Source organism: Jaculus jaculus, chromosome 4 (assembly GCF_020740685.1).
Source record: "Jaculus jaculus isolate mJacJac1 chromosome 4, mJacJac1.mat.Y.cur, whole genome shotgun sequence".
NCBI classification, from domain to species: domain Eukaryota; kingdom Metazoa; phylum Chordata; class Mammalia; order Rodentia; family Dipodidae; genus Jaculus; species Jaculus jaculus.
Genome location: NC_059105.1, coordinates 30,478,727 through 30,499,840, shown reverse-complemented (window position 1 = coordinate 30,499,840; position 21,114 = coordinate 30,478,727). Strand labels below are relative to the sequence as shown.

Genomic DNA, 21,114 nt, shown 5'->3' with positions numbered 1-21,114 from the left:
TTGTCTCCAATTCCTTACTTTGTCTGTTTTCCAAAACTGTAAACCTACAGTCCTTCGAGCGAGTGCTGGTAGAGAACAAGCTGCACGGCCTCTCCCCGGCCCTCTCTGAAGCTATCCAGAGCATTTCCAGATGGGAGCTGGTGCAAGCCGCCCTCCCCCATGTCCTCCACTGCACAGCGACCCTGCTGTCAAACAGGAACAAGCTCGGTGGGTGCTGCTGCCTCGCATGCTCACTGCATTCGATTGCTCTGTGTGTTCTGCATGCAGAGAAGCCCACGTGGAGTGATTCCTACCGTCTTATGTGTACATTATCTCAGTTGATGTTTGAAACTTCCCTTATCATTTCCATCCAAATCGGGGAAGGTTTTCTTGTCATTAACTATTTAATGTTACAAGTAGAATTGGATATAGTGTCCACTTACACATTAAAACAATATAGGTAAGGTGAAGATTTTCACTTGCCTAGGATAAGTCTCATCCAGGAAGTACTCATTTGTCCCTCTAATCCCTAAAACAGCTATGTTCATGAACTTGACATATTTCCCCAGCTATATAGGACAATCTGCATGTTATCACAGAAAGATTCCTCGAGGAATGGTTTTTCTCATGTCCTGGACCCTTATCCCAAGATAGATATATGTTTAATCTTATTCTTTCTCTTCGTTTGGTTCTCTGCTCAAATGCTACCTTTATACAGGGACCTTTCTGGGTCACGGTCTAAAATAGATTAGTTTTTATCTTCAGAACTTATAGTTTTAAGCACTATGTGGCCTATTTGTGAATCTGTCTGGAAATCTGACTGATTAACTGTGATTCATGGAGGGTTTACCCTCCTGACAGCATGCTGTTCTAGAGAGATTTAAGCCCATAAGAAAGGTTTCAGCAGTAGTTGCTTGATGTGTGCAGAAATGCTAGTGTCTCCTGGGAAACTGAGCCACAGAGCAAAGATGCCCACTACCCCAGACCAAAGGGTTTTATGCGTTATTCTTGCTGCAGACTTCACCTTTACCTGTCTGTATGGTTGTCTGATACAGGCCACCAGGATAAGCTTGGTGTCGCTGAGACAAAACTCCTTCACACCCTGCACTGGATGCTTCTGGAGGCTCCTCAGGACTGCAATGGCGAGCGGCTTGGGGGCACAGACAGAGGCTCCAGCTGGGGCGGCAGCAGCAGTGGTTTCATTCACCAAATTGAAAACCAGGGTTCTCCAGGGCAGCCCTGCCAAAGCAGCTCCAATGACGACGAGGAGAACAGCCGGAGGAAGATCTTTCAGAACTCCATGGCCACTGTGGAGCTCTTTGTGTTTCTGTTTGCACCTCTGGTACATAGAATCAAGGTATGCCAGTTAGCTTTAGGCATGGGCAGGATGTGCTCAAATGATAGCTCTGCATTTGCTTGTGCATGCCCTTGAATGATCCTATAAGAGTCAAGGCGTGGAAAATTTTATCTTTGTATTAAATTCTCCACATGAATTCAAAACCACAGATCTCCATATATCTTTTACCTATTGGAAATTTTCATCTATATGAATAAAATACCCACACCTCCACCTAAATTAAACATGCTATATAAGTTTAAACATAACTTAGGGCTTAAATTCTTTTCTTTGTCAACTGTCAGTTCCTAATGGTGACCTAACAAGCCACCTTTTGACACGATCAGAGCCATTCCCTGAATGTGCTCTGTCCTTTCCACACTCCCTTCCTCTCATGACCCTTCCAAACTCCAGCTTCATCATCAATTCCAGGAAGTTTTCATTCTGACCTTCTTTAGGTGCATACAGATACTAGCTCCTCTATATTTTCATAGCTTTTTGTGACTGCATTTTACATTTTTCAATACTTTAAAATATTGAAATAAATAATAAAAACATCTAAAATATTTTTGAATACAGTAAGTAGAAAATATAGCCTTGCACAGAAGGCAGTTGTCTTAAAGTGTGTTGGACTTGGATCTGGAAAAGACAATGTAACTTGAAATTAATGTGTTACTACCTTTTTTTGAACAACAAGCATATGTATTCTGTCATTGAGGTTTACTTTTAAAAGTTGTGTTATTACTTTTGAGATTTGTGAGCTCAAGGTTGTCACTTAACCTCATATCCACATTTGCATAAAATCACTAATACCCCTAATACAGATGAATATATATGCAGGCACATAGAACATATACGATTGCAGTTTCAAAGTAAAAGATGAGAAGGAATTCAGATATTCAGCTCTTCTTTAATAGAATATTATGACCCTAAACAATAGATAAGCCAGTTACAATGTGTATGTGAAGATTTTGACCATTAACAACCTTTATGGGGAGTGTTAGTGAGTCTTTGTTCCAGTTTAGTTTTCTGAAAAAAAAAAATCAGTTTCTATTGACTTTGTTCCATTGCTAGTAGGAATGGATTTGAAACCACTTAGGATTTCCAAAGTGTAACATACATGATGTCAACATTATCCATTAGACAGACTTTTACTTTTCAATTTTTGATCAAATTGTTTTAAAAAGCTTTAACTCTGTACTTTTTAAAGTTATGTAAAAGCCAGGCATGGTGAGGCACGCCTTTAATCCCAGCACTCGGGAGGCAGAGGTAGGAGGATCGCCATGAGTTCGAGGCCACCCTGAGACTCCATAGTGAATTCCAGGTCAGCGTAGGCTAGAGTGAGACCCTACCTCGAAAAAACAAAAAAAGTTATGTACTAAGATTCATTGAATGAAATACATTAGCTTAATCTAAACTCTCTCTTGTGTATATGGGACCTACAAGAGCTGTCCTCTGCCCACCTCTGCAGTCTCATTTTCCTTCATCTACGAGCCTTCCTCTTGTTCACTATCACTCAGAATTGGTAGAGACTCATCCTTAGCTCCCTAAGCATATTTTTATTTTCAGATCCGTGTACTGGCTTGAACATTTACTTGTACCTGTTAGCCTCATATCTTTACGTGGCACTGTCTTTCAAATCAATGTACTCCTTACTCAGAAACCAGCACGTCAGAATGCTCTGTCCTGACTACTTTTGTACCACGAGTACTTCACCCTGAATTCTTCCTTCTTAACACCTTCACTACATGGACAGTCTCGGTGGGCTGCCCACTTGTCTGTCCTTTCTCTACTTTGCTAATTCATTTAATTCTGGCACAGACCTGTTTCAGGTTGGGCACCATATGAGAAGCTAGGGAGACCAAAGTTCAGGCAAGGCACTCAAGGCATGAGGTCACACCTCCACACCTAGCCTCTGGCTCACTCCCCAGGCTCATGTGCTTGCTTCTGCTTGTGTCTGTGTCATCCAGTTTCACACCTCATTTCTACTTTTTCCAGCCATCCACATGGATGTATCTTCATTTCCAGAAAGGGAGATGATGTTTAAAGAGATAATAATCAAGCTTGTTAATGTTTCTGTGGTGACACCTTTTTTTTAAATTAAAGTCAGGAATAACCTCTGAATTATTAAGCCTGCTCTCTATGCCATAGTCCCCATTTCATTGAACTTCAGCTGGATTTGAAACAATCACTATGCCTTCCTTTTGACACTCTGTTCTCTTGATGATGCCACACTTTGCCCATTCTCCTTATCTGCATCCTTATCTGTCCCTACTGCATCTATTTTAGGAACCTATATTCCTTGGCTGCTTTTTCACATTTCCCCCAGAGCTGGATCATGGACAGTTTGTTCTTCTAACTCTTCTTTTTCCTTGGTGGTCTTCTCCCAGTATCCTGAAACACTTGTGTCCTGAAAGGTTCCTTGACATTCAAAAATGCTGATTAATCATTTGTACAATCACTTTTCTTTTTCTACTTTCCCTAGCTTTGTGTTTATACCTCAGTGGTTTTCAGCTACTGGTGCATGTGAGAGTCCTCAGGGAAAGCTTTAGAAAACCTCACAGAGATTCTAATTCAATGAGTCTGTGTAAGGGAGGAGGTGAGACCTGTGCCTTCAATGTTTTATAAGCTCCCCAGGTGATTGTGATAATGCCAGGCAAAGTTGCCAACCATTGTCCTAAGTGAATTTTCTAGGTCCCAGATGTGCTCATTAATCTGTGCTCATATTTCCTGCTTCAATCATCACTGTATGTTGGAAGGCTGAGGTGTTACAATACAATTTTAAAACATATATTTAGACTTCACAACATAAGATTACATTTTTAAAACCTTGGCCTCTCAAAATAATTCAATAATGAGCAAACAAATATGTTTATGGAAGAAACCCTCAATTATACATAAAATGTTAAGGCATGAGTTGTAAATTCAGCATGATTCATCAAGTATTTACTGAACAACCATTGGATACACAATTCTCAATCTACAGTATGAGATATGATGATACTATGGTGGGAGTGGTATATATCTGGATTTGATATATCTTGATTCAAGGAAATTTTTAGAGAACAATTTTACAAAATAATTCACTATCAAGAATGTATATATAATATGTTATTTATTTATTTGCTAGGAGAGAAAATGAGAATGAGTACTCCAGTACTTCTTGCCACTGCAAGCTCCAGACAAATGTGCCACCTTGTGCATCTTTCTTAACACGGGTACTAGGGAATTGAACCCAGACTATCAGCTTTTGCAAGGCATGCACCCCACTGAGCCATCTCTCCAGCCCAAGAGTCAAAATGATTTACCTTGTCCCATAAAACACAAGAAATAAAGCTTCACCTAAAATATAGAAAAGAGTGTTGTACTAAAAATAAAATCTCAAAATAGCCAGGATTGAGGGTATTGCCTTGTGAGTGATAAATAAGGACAATTACCTGATTAGAAGGAATAATAATGTAACCCTGGGCAAAGAGATCTGCCAAGACTCTAGAAATAAACAGGTCCCAATCACTAAAAGCAAAAACAAAGATCAATGTGTTCCAAACTTTGTCCAAAGCTACACTGTGATGAATTACCTACTTTGCATAAGCCATGTCATTGTGGTTTTCATCAGCATTGCAGTGATAACTCAGGCTCATTGGTTTTTTGCACACACACTCATCTGTGTGAAGGAAGGTTTGGCAGATAAAGTCACTCAGAAAATGGCCTGTGGAGGATGACATAGTCATGGATGAAAGCTGTTACTAGCCATAGATCTTCTCTGCCCCTAGGAATCTGACCTCACCTTCCGACTGGCCAGTGGACTGGTTATATGGCAGCCTATGTGGGAGCACAGACAGCCTGAAGTCTCTGGCTTCACCGCACTGGTCAAGCCCATCAGGAACATCATCACAGGTTCGTGACTCAGAAGCCTGGGACCACGTTAGCAAGTTCCCTCACATGTAGGTAGAATGATTAGCCCTTAGGAAGCAAGTCTCTCTGGGAAAGTAACAAAGTGGCCTAGGTACTGAGTTTATTCACATGAGAAAAATTTCAAGTCTTGAGCATGCGTTTTTCTGTGATGTGATTTTGGGTAAGTCACTTCAGTGTCTTGTGCTTCTGTTTCCCAATCTGTAAACTAAGAATTAAAATGGCGTTTTAATAGTGCTCAAAGGGTTATTGTGAGGAATAAATGTGTGTGTACATATCCACATATTAGTTTAGAAGAATGCTTGATATATAATGAGTAAGTAAGCAATGACTATTATAATTATTATCCCCTCATCAAGATGGAGTAGAGAGCATCCTTAGCAATCTCATTGTAATGTTTTATTCCTAATAAAGCATTTCCATGCAGGAACCATATAGTGAGATACCCCTGTGGCTGGCTTTAGAAAGAGCAAATATGATGGGTTTAAAATGCACAGTAAACTCTGACTTGACTCCAAATCCATCTCTTGCTGGACATGCAACCTAACTGCTGGGTATTTATTTTTGTGAATGTCAAATACAGATGAAAATGTCACCTTACAGGCTTCTTAGCAAGCATAAATGAAAATTGAAATAAATTCCCTATTTTAGAGTGTTTAATAAATTTAATTTTTATGACTCCATTTTTAGAACCAATAATAGAACTAGAAAAAAATTATGTATAAATCTGCAGAAAAATAAATGTACATATCTATCTGATTTATATGTACACACATGTTCATGGATATGGCTTGCCTATGTTGCAAAGTTTGGGGCAGACATTGAAGGGTTATGCACGTAAAGGGCTCTGTAAGTGGAATGAGGCTGTAAACTCTTACATGCACTCTTATAGGACGTCATATGGTAAGGAGGCTTTGTAACCAAGGAATGCCATATTAGTCATATATTGAATAGAATTTTTATGATGAAAAACATAGTCATTCAAAAGGAAAATAAAATTTTCATATATTTAAAGCATATGAGGGCTGGAGATATGGATTAGTGGTTAAGGTGTTTGCCTGTGAAGGTAAGGACCCAGGTTTGACTCCCCAGAACCCACATAAGCCACATGCACAAGGTGTTGCATGCACACAAGGTCATATCAGTAATGTAAGGTTAAATTAGTTAATATGGCCAGGCACGCCTTTAATCCCAACATTAGGGAGGCAAAAGTAGGAGGATCACTGTGACTTGGAGGCCAACATAAGACTAAATAGTGAATTCCAGGTCATCTTGGGCTAGACCCTTCCTTAAAAAGCCAAAAAAATTTAGTTAATATATGTTAAATGCTTAAAAGAGACATAGTATACAATAAGTGCTAAGAAGCCCATAGCTGTTACTATTTTTAGAATTACAAACCTTTTAGCACCTTAACTAAGAATAAAGACATGAATATTTATATTGATAACTGCTAAATACTAAGATGTGTGTGTGTGTTCAATGTCTGTTGGTAAGGTGGTAATGATATATGAAAGGGTAATGTTATATGGAAGTTCATTTATTTGAAAATGGATTTAGGAAATAAAATGAATTTGTAACTTTACAAAATTCATGATGGATTTTCTCTCACCTTTGCAGCCAAGAGAAGTTCTCCTATTAACAGTCAAAGTCAGAACTCTGATTCACCAAGTCAAGATGCAAGACAACAACGAGAGGTGAGGTTGTTATAATCATGAGAGGGAGGAAGGCATTCTTTGACATAGCATATTGTGAAGAATTAGACATCAGTTCCAACTTCACACTGCAAAACAAAGCTCAAAGCCCTCTCTTGTTCACTAAATGTGCAACTTTTCACCATCTGAGGTTTCGTATTAGTCAAGCATAAAAATTAATTTTATGCACCTTCCAAAAATGTAAAGGTGCTAAAATAAGTCAGTATATGACTAGTGTTTTATCTCAAGTATTAATTAGTGCTTTATATCAATGGCATGAAACACTCAATACATGTTAATTTCCATATTTGTTTCTTAAAAAAAAATCCCCAAGCCACCTGACATAAAGCATATATGTATACTTATGCTAAATTACTTTGTTCAAATTCAGAAGTCATAGTTCATGAAAGTTCTAGCTATATTTGTTGTCCTATAAATTGTGGCTTAGTCATTATTTTGGGGCATGAAAATAGCAAATGTAAGGGCTAACTGCTACGGTAGGTTTCTGACAGTATTTATAGTTGAGTGAAGTAGTTAATCTATGATATCTATGGAAAATATCTCACATTACTGGGGCAGGATTGCATTTGTTAGCTAAATGTAATTAAAATGAGCTCCTTGGTAAGAAAATTACTGTGTGTACTTACAACTCAGAGTAAAGGTCATCATGGCCAGCTGAAAACTGGATCACACTCTCCCCTCTAATGAGTGATGAAAACATTTGATCTGTGCCCTTCCATTCTCATGAGCTGCCTTCAGTTTTCTTTCCTCCTGCTAAATGGCTGCTGGGCTCTAGCCTCACACTGCCATTTGGTTCTCCTTGATATTGGATTGTCTGTGATGAGTTATGTTGTGCATAAAACTCTTCTATATATACTGGACACAGAGGCAGAAAAAGAAAAGAATGAATAAATAAAAGTTATAAACGTACTTATACTGATGCTTGGAATGTCACAGGTATATTCTGGACATCTGTTCCCTTTTCTTTGGAGAAAGGCAAAATACCTTAGTCTATAACATGCTAGTTATGCCAAAAATATATCTCTATATGCAATATAGCAGCTAATACTAGAGGATATACCTAAAGAGGAGAAAAAAATTGCTCTACTCTCTTACCTCCCAAAGGGACTCCAGGTGGTCTCTGAGACACTCCAGGCTGACTCTGTCACGCCTAAGGCCACCCTTTCAGGGTGCCACCGAGGAAATTCCTTTGATGGAAGCTTGGCCTCCCAAACTTCCCAGGAAAGAGGCCCATCTCATTCCAGGTACAGAATTGGAAAATAAGATAAATAATGTATCTTGCTTCCCAAAGATTAAGTATGAATTTTAGCTATTTCTACAGTCATTTTTTTTTTTTGCAAAATATGGATGTGTGCAATGTGTATAGATAGTCTCAGCCAAGGCGTAGTTAGAGTATCACTATAGATGTGTGCTATGATGCTTCTAACTAAAAAAAAAAAAAAAAAAGATCAAAAGTGAGATGACATGGCAGATTGAATGAATTGTCTGAGCTAGCTAGGTGCCATTTTGAAATTCTGATGGTATTATCAAAAGATTATGTGGCAGGGAAGATAAAGGACCTGCTTTAAATGTCTAATGTACATGGATTACAAGGTCTACTCTTTGTAAACACCCCAACCCCTCCTGCTATCTCATGAGCATAGAGAGCCTGTTCATAATGTCTTCCCCAAAAACCAGAGGTAGGCGACTTCTTCCCATTCAGCCGAAATTATGGAGTCCTCCACCTTAGGAGCAAGAGCCTATAAAGCGATTTTTATATTATTACTTAGGAGAGAATATTTTATTTATTGCATTTATTTGTGTGTGTGTGTGTGTGTGTGTGTGTGTGTACGCGCATGCACACGTACATGCATGCGCATGTGCTCCAGGGTCTCTTGCTGCTGCAAACGAATGCCTCGTCGCTTTATGTGAGTGGCTGGGATAGTGAAACTAAGCCGGCTGGCTTTGCAAGCAAGTACGTTTAAACACTCATCCATCTCTTCAAGCCCCAGTTTAGGAGACAGTATCTTTAAATGAAATTTAAAAGATAGTTTTAATCAAGATATTTCCATACCATGTAATTCACCTATTTTTAGTTAATATTTTAAGGAACTATAACCAACTTTAGACCATGTCTATCACCCAAGACTGTCCCTTGAACATGTTTCAGTCACTCATATTCCCACATGGACCTAGATAATATCTGATATACTTTCTGTTTTTATGGGTTGTGTTAAACATTTCTGCAGATGGAATGATACAGTTTTTTGTTGTTGATTTTTTTTTTTTTCTTGTTGCAATGTGGCTTCTTTCATTGGGCATGTTTTTGAGGTTCACCTACATCATTGAAAATTTTGGTAGTTCATTCCTTGTTGTTTCTGAATAGCATTTCTTTGTAGGAATCAATCAACTTTTCTTGGCTCATCATTTCATGGATAATTTAGACATCATGATATTTTAGCCATGATGAAGAATGTTGCTATGCATGTGTACTTAGCAACTATTTTTAATTAAATTTTATTTTTTTAAAGAGTTATACTCTTATATCTTCTCTTCCCCACCCCCATTATGTTGAGAACCCTCCACAGTGAAGTTATTAGTATTCACTGTGGGGTCCTAAAGGCCTCAGTCAGTCTCAGGTACGGAGAGGGACCATGCGTCAAGTACTACCACCCTGCAGCTTTTATAGTCTTTACACTTCTTTTACAATGTCCACTGAGCATTGGTGACCATGTTAGAAATCTGATTTAGTGTTGACTACTCTGAAGCATGTGGCTTTCTGTTTTTTTTTTTAATTTTTTTTAATTATTTTTATTTTGAGAGCAACAGACACAGAGAGAAAGACAGATAGAGGGAGAGAGGGAGAATGGGCGCGCCAGGGCTTCCAGCCTCTGCAAACGAACTCCAGACACGTGCGCCCCCTTGTGCATCTGGCTAACGTGGGACCTGGGGAACCGAGCCTCGAACCGGGGTCCTTAGGCTTCACAGGCAAGCGCTTAACTGTTATGCCATCTCTCCAGCCCACGGCTTTCTGTTTTGATGAGATTTGAATGACCACAGCGGTTGTTGCCGTCTCTCTGGAACTGGTTTCCAGGCTAGCAGTGAGAGCAGTGCTCCTGTCACAACTCCCTCTGCAGTTACTTCTGGGCCCAGGCCGGTGTGGCAGAGGCAACCCATCTCATGGTAGGCAGTCACATACCTTTTCTTCTTATATTGGTGGATGCTGGAGCTCCCCAATATTCTCTGCCATTTATAAGATAAAACAGATTCTCCAAGGATGGGAGCTATTTTAATTAAAGGGGGTAAGCATGGTTAGTTGAGAAACTTTTTTTTTTCTTTGAGAGAGAGAGAAAAAGAAAATGGGTTCATCAGGACCTTCAGCCACTGCAAACAAACTCCAGACATGTGGACTCCCTTGTGCACACTTGAATCACTGTGCATCTGGCTTATATGGGACCTGGAGATTCAAATATGAGTTCCTATGCTTCACAGGCAAGTGCCTTAACCACTAAGCAAACTCTTGAACCCTAGAGAGACTTTTTGATGTCTGTGTCCACTCTTCTTAGTCAAAGAATAGTAGGGGTTCTTGGTAGAATCTGAGTATCCTGTTCATGGGGGTCTGACATGTTTCCCAGAACCAGGTATCAATTCTCTCCTACTGAGCAGATCTCAGGTCCTATCTGAGAACAGTTGGTTACTCACATAGGCTGAGTGCCATTTTTGCACAGGTGTGTGTACCTTTTGCCTGGCTGGTTGAATTTGTAACTTGCAGGATCTCCTGCTTGTTCATGCTTATTCATTATGCCCCAGCAGCTCCCATAGCACTTTCCAGGACAAAACATTTCTCTCTCAATTCTGGTATGATTTCTCAATGACCTATGACTGCAAGATGTGTTGTCTTCAGCTATAGGGTCTTGCCTTGTAGCTCAGGCAGTTAAGCAAGGGCTTTGGCAATGGCCTGCATTATTTTGGAAACCAACTGGGTCTCCTTGACCAAAAAGCTCACAGGATGGGGATAACCCAGTTCTGGCCTTGGGATTTGCCAGCCAATGCTCATGGTCTTAGGGTTAACTTTTCTCCACCTTCAGTGGGGCATTTCTGTACAGACGTGCACTTAACAAGCATTTGTGGACATAGGTTCCTAGTCTGTCAAGTGGAAAGCCGTGATCAGAATGACTGGGTTATATGGAAAATTTATGCTCAACTTTGAAACAAAAACTGTCAAATTACTTTTTCAAAATGACTGCACCATTTTACATCCCCCAGCAACTTATTAGCATGTGTGCCTCATTATCTGTAGGAATATTTTGTACTATAATTGCTCTAGTAGTGTGGGATAGGATCTGACTGTAGCTTCTAATGACTAATAACGTAAGTATATTTTCATGTGTTTACAAGCAATTCAAACATATTCTTTGATGAAATGTCTATTTTAACTTTCCCACATTTTAATGGGGGTGTCTTATTATTCAATTGTAAGAAATTTTGATATGTTATGAATACAAATCCCTTATAAGAAAAAATGATTCACAGGCATTTTCCTAGTATCTGCTTTGACTTTCCATGTGATAATTTTAAACAATCTACCTCTATCTGTCACTAGAACCAGATTTCTTAAGTGCAGTGCTATTGAAAGGTATTCCAAGATTATTGAACATATGAAGCCATGTAAAAAAAATACTATTATTTTTAAATAAAGGCTATGCTTTTTTATCCAAATTCACCTTTTTGTTTTGTTTTGTTTTAGGGGGAGGTGTTGAAACTGAGTGTCACAATGTAGTGCTGGCTGGCTTCAAACTTGCCATGCAGACCAGGATTGCTTTGAATTTGTGTTGGTTATCCTGTTTCTGCCTTCTGAGTACTGGAAATACAGTGATATATATCACCACACCCAGCATGCCTTTTAAATGCAGTATACAATGAATCTGTTTACTTTTTGTATCTTTCTTTGGGCCCTCAAAATGAAGTGGCTGGATTGAGAATATGAAAAATTAACAGCAAGCAACCTTTGTTGAATCAGTGGGACTGCTTATGCTGACCTAATGATTTACTACACAGGACAATGAAGATGAAGAGCACTTAAGGTTAGGGATATTGAACAGCACCAAAACAATAATTGAAACTGAGCATAGTAGAACACGCCTTTAATCCCAGCACTCAGGAGGCTGAAGTAGGTGGATAGCTGTGAGTTGGAAGCTAACCTGAGCCTACAGAGTGAATTCCAGGTCAGCCAGGGCTAGAGTGAGACCCTACCTCAACAAGCCCCCCGCCAAAAAAAACTGAATTTGAAATATATAAAGTAGAATTGCTGTTACCCAAAGGTGTTGGGTATGGGAAAAGGATAAATATTGATATAAGGACATAAAATTTCAGTTGGAATGGAATTCAGGGTTAGTTGATCTATCCATAGAAGTGACTTATCATTATATTAAGCAGTAATATACTGTATAGTTCAAAATTACTAAAAGATTTGAAATGTTTTTATCATAAGATAAGTGATAAGAATGTGAGTGGATGGAGTTATTAGTCATTTGCTATTTGGAAAGCCTTGGAATTTTTCGTATCATCTGGCCTGACCTTATTAGTCTTTAATGGTTGCCCCTTTAGTTCATACCTCTCATCCCCTGATTTACTGTAGTCAGCAAGAAGGAATCCAAAGGCATCTTTGATACTTTATAAGTACATCTTTTTGTTAGCTCCCCCAGTTTGTTCTAATTTTTTATGCAAGTAAATTTCTACTACTACATAACAAGGATCCTAGGTTTCATTAGCATCTCCATTCAAAGCCCACAAGCACTGTCCTCAAAGTTCAGAAGTTGTACTCACAAATGTATACATGTTTAAATCCATAATCCTCCTATTTTTGGCTTTGAGATTCTTCAACCACTCCCAAAGTTTAGGGTTTTAGCTTGTTAGCAAAATCTGTTTTAGCTACTAATTATTTGTGTAATAAGTTACTTCAAGATTTAGCATCTTGCTGGGCGTGGTGGCACACACCGTTAATCCCAGCACTCGGGAGGCAGAGATGGGAGGATTGCCATGAGTTCGAGGCCACCCTGAGACTACAGAGTGAATTCTAGGTCAGCCTGGGCTGGAGTAAGACTCTACCTCAAAAAACAAAACAACAACAACAAAGAAAAGCTTTAGGATCTTAAAATATAGAGTGAGTGTCTGAAGACCAGTATCACATTGCCTAAGAAATTGTAGTTCAGGGCTTCAGGACATTGGCCAGGGCTGCAGTAGTTGAAGGTGTGATACAGCAAATAGACCTGATTTCCCACTTCCTGTGATGGTTATTGGCAGAAACCTCAGTTCCTCTTCCACACTGTCTCTTCATGGAGCCACTCATGACATGGAAGCTGGCTTCTCCCAAAACAAATTACCCAAGAAAGGGAAGAGCACAAGAATGGAAGTATCAGTACCTATTACAGCCTGCTCTCAGAGGTGGGCTACTCTCCTCTGTGATATTCTTTTTTTTTTTTTTTTAATATTTTTTGTTCATTTTTTATTTATTTATTTGAGAGCAACAGACACAGAGAGAAAGACAGATAGAGGGAGAGAGAGAGAATAGGCGCACCAGGGCTTCCAGCCTCTGCAAACGAACTCCAGACGCGTGCGCCCCCTTGTGCATCTGGCTAACGTGGGACCTGGGGAACCGAGCCTCGAACCGGGGTCCATAGGCTTCACAGGCGAGCGCTTAACCGCTAAGCCATCTCTCCAGCCCTCCTCTGTGATATTCTGTGGGTCACAACACCTACCCCAGGCACAGGGTGGAAGGGTTCTAACGTGGAGAATGAAGACCAGCAGGCAGAGACCCTTGGGAGCTATCTTAAAAGCCAACTACAACAAATAATAATAATGTAAAGACACTATCATTTTATATTTTCTAACTGCTGTCTCTATGTTTTCTTCATATCATTTGTTGAATATGCCTCTTCTACAATTCTAATTTACACAGATTCCAAAAGGTTTAATTAAATTATGTATGTATAATAATAAATAATCTCTTGATTCTGATACTAAGCTTGTGCCTGACATTTCAAGAGTCACATAAACCAATATTAGCATAAAATTTTGAGGTCTGTCATAGTCAACTTCATGTTGCTGGGATGAACTTCCAAGCCAGGTACAAGTTATGGAGGCAGGGATTTATTGAAGTTTATAGATAGAGGGGAAGTTCCATGATGGCAGAAGCAGCTGGCCCCTTTCACAGAGAGAAAAGTATCCACCACCAGCACCACAAGCAAGCACACCCCAAGAACCCCAGGAAGAGCTCAGGTACTTTATACATCTTAGGCTGGAATTCAGATCCCCCCAACAAGCACCTTACAGTTGGACCCCAAGATCCATGCACAGTGACACCTCCTCCAGCCAGGAGGCTGGGGATGCAAGAGGCTTTAATAAAATTCCTGAATCTATTAGGGGACATCCATTCAAACTACCACAAGGTCATAAAATGACCATGAGCTTATATTTCTTATGTAGTTTTCTTAACCACTGTGAGCATTAGAAATTGTAATTTAAGCACAAAATAACATTATTTCCTCTCAAAAATCAAATTGTAGTAATTCTCATCTGATTTGCATACAACAAAGAATTAAAATGTCCAAAATTTTTCCTTGTGAAATGACATTTTTTTGTGTGTTCTGACATTACTCTACTTAAGCATGAGTCTATCTTTCATCTATTTGCATTCCTTAACACACATATATACACACACAATCATCCACAGCACACATACACCCACAAGTGTGACATAAATCAGGGCCACTTTAGAAAAATCAGTTCAGTTATCTCTCTGCCTAGCTACAGTGGCTGGTTGCCATGGAAACTATGCACAAGGTAGACCTCTAAGAAAATGCTACTGTCAGTGCATCTTCATTGGAAGAGTTCTTTTATTCATCAGACAGGAAAAGAACTTTAATAACAAAGCAGAGCAAATATCCCAGCATGAAAGCTGTCTACCTCTATCAAACAAACCCAGTTCTTCATGGATTTTGCTGTGACCTTGACTGAACCAAACACTACTCTTCCCTACATATGGCAACCACTGCATAAGCAGCTAGGTTTTTAGATTAATGTGATATTTCATCTTTAATTACCATATCATGGACTTAATTTATGCTTCATTAAATACTGTAGAGGGTCAAGACTGATTTCCATAGCTCTCTTCCCTCACAGACTGTCTGTTTTTGTTTTTGTTTTTGTTTTCTCAGAGTATTTATTTGCCTGCAGTGTGCTCAGCTAGCATCTTACAAAACCCTTAAATAATAATTTCTTTTCCCAAAGCTATAGTTACTTTTAAAATAGATTAAAGCAATTCTTACAGTTTTGGAGAACATTTTCTTCTTGAAATACATTATTTATTGTATCATAATTCTTCATAATGCTAATTATAGAAATTATTTAAATGTGTAACATATTGAAAAATAAGAAGTACTAATTTAGAGTCTATTAGGCATATATAAATAATGTTAACTTTTGCAAGTATGTGTCTTTTCATCATTTTACATGAATCATTCAGAAGCAAAATTATATTCATATTCTTTTATAATTTTATTTTAATGTGAAATAACTCTTACTGTCCCTAAATTTTAGTGTTGAAAAGCACTTTTCCATTCCATCATATAGTTAATTCACTCCATATCATTTTCATTCATCTATGTGAACTTTTGGTTACATGTTAGCTTGTTAGCTAATAACAATAACTGAATTTCTATTGACCAGCTAATTACATCTGATAATGCTGTCCAAATGAAATATTTATTGATCAGTTTTGCTTTTTAGTCATTATCCCAACCAATAGAAATCACACTTTAAGTCATATAAAATAGTGCTTAAAAAATAAATGAAGGTATGTGAGGTTATAACTATTGGCTACAGAATTCCCATTTTAAAGGGATATTTTTATCTATCTTATTTATTTGCAGAGAGGGGGTGAGAAAGAGAGAGACAATGAATATGGGAAACTTGGAGCCTCATACCACTGTAAAGGAACTCCAGATGCATGCACCACCCTGTACACTTGACTTTACATGGTCACTAGGAAATGGAGCCTTGGCATGCAGGCTTTGCAAGCAAAGGCCTTTAACAACTTACCCATCTCCCCAGCACAAATTCCCCTTGTTAATTCATTGTCATTTCAAATGGAGTATCATCCAATATTAGGCAATTGAAATAGGAGTCTATTTAACAAAAGTTTATTACATAGGTTATGGGCATGTTTTTAATCTTAGCACAGCCTTATATTCATGGGGTCTCACTATTCTGCTGTCTATTTCTCAGAGAACTAACAAGTTCTGTTAGAAAATAGTTAACATATGAGAGAATTAACTGTACAGTTTGTAATTATTTTCAGTTGAACAGCCTTGTTGTATAGAGAAAGACAAAAACTTAATCATCAGGTGCCCTCGAGCAAGAAGCCATTACATCATGAAGTCATGGTGTCTCCATAAAAATCCATAAGTCATACATTACACATTTCTCTAAGACAAATGACCTCCAATCTTACCAAAAGTATTGAAGGGATACCAAAGAGTGTTGTTTAATATAAATATCCCTTTGTTTTGCCACGAGAAATTCTGTTTAGGAAGTCTGGAAGAAAATCTGGTGTCTACATTCTTAACAATTTCCCTCTTTCCTGTGGGCATCTTATCTGGAACAATGTTCCATGGATATAAAATGACTTATGGGAGTATACAATTAACTTAATGTTTAGGAATATTTGGGAACTTAGGTATGGAGAATATGAAAGGAGTGTGTGAAAAATACAACAAATCACAGGGACAAAATAGTTTTGATGAACTGCTAAGATATGCCTTAATCACAAAAGCTTAGTCAAGAAAATAATGGCTTTCATAGACTCATAAGTTAGGTAACTGTCATGAAGGCTTGAGGACCTAAAATTACACAGCTGGTAGCCATCCAACCTCATATTTTATCTTTTCATTTTATAGATCCAAGGCTGGAAAGATTTCCTGTTAACGTTGGTATAAATGAAGGGTTTATGAGAGCAGATGAACTCACCCATCTTTAAGGAAAGGAAACAGGATATGTTGAGAAAATTCTAGAGTAGTGAAAGTGTCTTGAGAAATGAGAATCAAGGTTATTACTTTCCTTCAAAGTGGTATTGTAGGTGTAATCAATCAAGGTCTCAGGAGGGAGAAAGTAGCACACTAGACAATTTTAGAAGATATAAAAACAGGCTATTTGCCCCACACATAAAAAGAGTGAATTTGAGCTGAAACAATGTAAGTTGATAAGTGGTACAGCAGGGCCAGCAAGACATAGAAAGAGGAGGAATCAAGCATATTGATAAACATCTGTAATCCTAGCACAAGAGAAGTTGGGGAAGGAGGATCATGAGTTACAGACCAGCCAGGGCTTCATAATGACTTTGAAGTCAGATAGCACTATGGAAATAGACCATTAGAGCAAAAGCAAGCAAACAAAGCAAACAAAAAAGAAAAAGGAAAGAAAGAAAGGAAGGAAGGAAGGAAGGAAGGAAGGAAGGAAGGAAGGAAGGAAGGAAGGAAGGAAGGAAGGAAAGAAGGAAGGAAGAAAGGAAAGAAGGAAGGAAGGAAGAGACAGGGAGAGAAGGAAGGAAGGCTAACAAATTAAAAGAAAATTAAAAACTGAGTTTGAAGTGGTAAATATACCCACATCAGACAGGCCTTATTTGCTACTATGAGGATCTGGAATTTGATTCCAAGATTATTGAATAAAGTATTGGCATGTTGTTGACAAGAGGAATGGATGAATTAGAGAAGAAATGATAATGCTCCTGGTGAGTGGTGTTGGTAGCTAGTAGGATTAGGATGGTGCTCATAGGCAGAACTGATAAGTAGTTAGGAGACTCTCTAGGACTGTCTGATAGACTCAAACTTATCATGCAACTGATATCCAAAGAGTATTCTAGTTCTCTGGAAAACACAAGGTAAGTATATGAGAATTTAGGGCACAACTTAGATTAAGGGAGTGCAAGGCTAGTTAAACAATGTAGTTTTTAAAAAGATTTTATTTTATATATTAGAGACAGAGAGAGGGAGAGAGACAATGGGCACACTAGGGCCTCTAGTCACTGCTAACAAACTCCATTCTCACATGCCACCCTCTACGTCTAGCTCACGTGGGACCTGGAGAATCGAACTTGGGTCCTTAGGTTTCACAGGTATGTGCCTTAACTGCTATGCCATCTCTCCAGCCCAATAATGTAGTTTGGTAGCACCCAATTTGGTTGAAGTTCTTACATTTATTTCATATTTTTTAGTTAAAATATTCAGAACACTGGACAGTAAAATGACACTGAAATCCAAAACCACCATGTGCATGTACATTTTCTAGACCACAGAACAGGAATGCTGTTGATGGGATCAGAAATAACATAGTGTGTGTGACATCTGCTTTGATAAGGAAGTAGAAGCCTATTCAAAAAGGACAAACAGGATCCAAGAGTTTGGATTTTTCAATGTTATCTATACTCCTCATTAAGAAACATATTGGGCTGAAAAAATGGCTTAATAGTTAAGGCAATTGCCTGCAAAGCCTAAGGACCCAGATTCAATTCCCCAGGACCTACATAAGCCAGATATAAAAGGTGGCACATGTGTCTGGAGTTTGTTTGCAGTGGCTGGAGGCCCTGGCATGCCCATTCTCTATGTTCCTCTTCCTCTCTTTCTCTCTCCCTCTCTTAAATAAATAAAGTACTTTTGAAAATATATGTTGATATGTAAGTAGAATGATTGAGATGGGGAGGTAATATGATGGAGAATGGAATTTCAAAGGGGAAAGTGCAGGGGGGGAGGGTATTACCATGGGATACTTTTTATAATCATGGAAAATATTAATAAAAATTGTGAAAAAATAAAAAATAAAATAAAATTTAAAAATAAATAAATAAATAAATGGTCTGGAAAAAATAAAAATAAAAGAGAGAAGTTTCCATTTTGAAGAAAAAATAAAAAAAGAAAATATATATTGACTAACTATATGACTCATTATAAACATGCAAAGTAAAACAAAAGTTTTACCAAACATGTAAGTCCTTACTCTATGATATATGTTGCACCATATATATATATATATATATATATATATATATATATATATATGGCCTAATAGTAGCTGTGACCTATTGAATCATTGTTTTTTTAATCAGTGATGAGCTATGACTCTTCAATTCAAACTATGGGTATAGATGCCACATCTGGTGGCACATATCTATAACCCCATTACTCAGAGGAGTGAGTCAGGGGAGTTTGGAATTTGAGATCAGCCTGAGCTACAGAGTGAGACCTGTCTAAAAATAATCAATCAGGCAAACAAGCAATTAAAATGACAAAATATAGTCCTGGTAAGTTTAGGAAACTCCTTCTTACTCTTGGTGTTGTCTTCTAGGTGAGAGCAGGAAACAAATTTCTCTTTTTCATTGTCTAACTCAGATAATCTTTCCTAGGGATGAAGTTTCAAGGTTAGATTTCAAATGGCCCCCAGAAGCCCAGAAATTCTGTTTTTATTTCATCATTGTGTACAAGTTCCCTGAGATGAACCTTCATACCCACAACTGTCTCAGTCAGTTTGAGCTGTTATAACATGACCCAGATGGTTTATATACAGAAATTTACTTTTCATAATTCTGTAGGCTGACGGTCAAGGTATCAGGGTGGTTGAATTTAAGTATAGGCTACTATCTTCTTATTGTACTCTCACATGCTGGAAAAAGAGCAGGAGTGCTCTCTGACATCCTTTTTGTAAAAGCATTAATCTCATTTATAAAGACTCACAAACTGGCCGTGGTGGCACAAGCCTTTAATCCCAGCACTTGAGAGGCAGAGGAAGGAGGATTGCCATGAGTTTCAGGCTACCCTGAGACTACATAGTGAATTCCAGTTCAGCCTGAACTAGAGTGAGACCCTACCTTGAAAAACCAAAAAACAAAAGAAAAGAAAAAGAAAGAAAGATGCATTGCCTAATATATCCTCTCCAAATTCTCATCCCCAATACATCCTAAAATATAAATTTTTAAAGACAGAACAATTCAGTCCATTGCTCTTAAAATATTGAATATGACATATTAAACTGAGTACTTGCTTAAAACTATTATTTACTAGAAGTAACCCTATCAATAATTAATGAAGATCTAATATGTTTAAGCTGAATAATAGAATTTCAGAATCTTACAAATTTGTAAATTTTGTTTTATTATCTTGCATAGATTATAAATTGAGCATTTCAAAATAATTTCAACTTAGTAATGTTTGGCTTTGTTTATCATAATCAGTTTCCTTAGTTTTTGCATAGTATTTTTATAATAGAAATTAAAATAACCCTATGCATTAATCTCATCTGTTTCCTTTCTTTTTTATGTCCTTGCATGTATATGTGCATATGTGTAGTATGTGTGCATAGATGTTTGTGGAATATTCATATGGGTGTGAGTGCATACATATGTGTTGGTAAGCATGCAGATGCATGTGAGCTCATGAAGGATAGCAATCAACATGGATCATTCTCCATCTTATATTTTATTTACTATTTTGAAATTTTATTCAATATTTCACATATGTAGTGCATTTAGTCACATGGACCAGACATTACCCTACCTTATTCACCTCAGTCCCACAGTATTCCTTCTTCTCATCTCTGTCCTTAGCTCATCAGGGATGAGAGCAGCCTCTCAAGTCCCTCCCCATCCATAACACAATGGTGTCTGGCCCTACCATAGGCAGGTCATAGGCAGGTGACCATGGCTGCTATAAGTTGCACCTTATTTCTCTAAACAGGGTCTGACACTGAAGCTAGAGTTAGACTAGCTAGTCACAAACCCCAGAGATCCTCCTGTCCCTGCCTTCCCCGCACAGGAAATACATGTGTGTATTGCTGTGCCTCGCTCCTACATAGGTGCTAGAAATCTAGACTTAGGTCCTCATGCTCGTGTGACAAGCACTGCGCTCACCAAGCCATCTCCCAGGCGTCTCATCTCTATCTCTGACTCTCATCATTGCCCACCACCCAAATTGCTCACCAACTATACCCTCCTCCAATTCATGGTCTTTAAAGTCTGTACCTTTGCAGATATTGTTCTGAAATTAACCAAAATGCCATGTTGCTTTCCTGTGCCAATCTGATTTTCAAATTGTTAATTTCTTGCCTATCAAAGAAATCACTGGTTTCTTCCAAACTCTGTCAATATTCTTC

At 38.2% G+C, this 21,114-nt stretch overlaps 1 protein-coding gene across 5 annotated transcripts in view; it reads left to right on the top strand.

Moving 5' to 3' along the window:
• Nucleotides 1-21,114, top strand: part of Unc80 (unc-80 homolog, NALCN channel complex subunit) — a 192,046-nt gene that overhangs the window by 3,881 nt on the left and 167,051 nt on the right. For all 5 annotated transcript variants that reach the window (XM_004653524.2, XM_004653522.2, XM_045147565.1 and 2 more), the window contains exons 3-7: nucleotides 51-207; nucleotides 1,035-1,336; nucleotides 5,089-5,212; nucleotides 6,845-6,921; nucleotides 8,044-8,183. In XM_004653524.2, coding sequence (XP_004653581.2) covers nucleotides 51-207; nucleotides 1,035-1,336; nucleotides 5,089-5,212; nucleotides 6,845-6,921; nucleotides 8,044-8,183 — 800 coding nt within the window. The remainder of the gene's footprint in view (nucleotides 1-50; nucleotides 208-1,034; nucleotides 1,337-5,088; nucleotides 5,213-6,844; nucleotides 6,922-8,043; nucleotides 8,184-21,114) is intronic.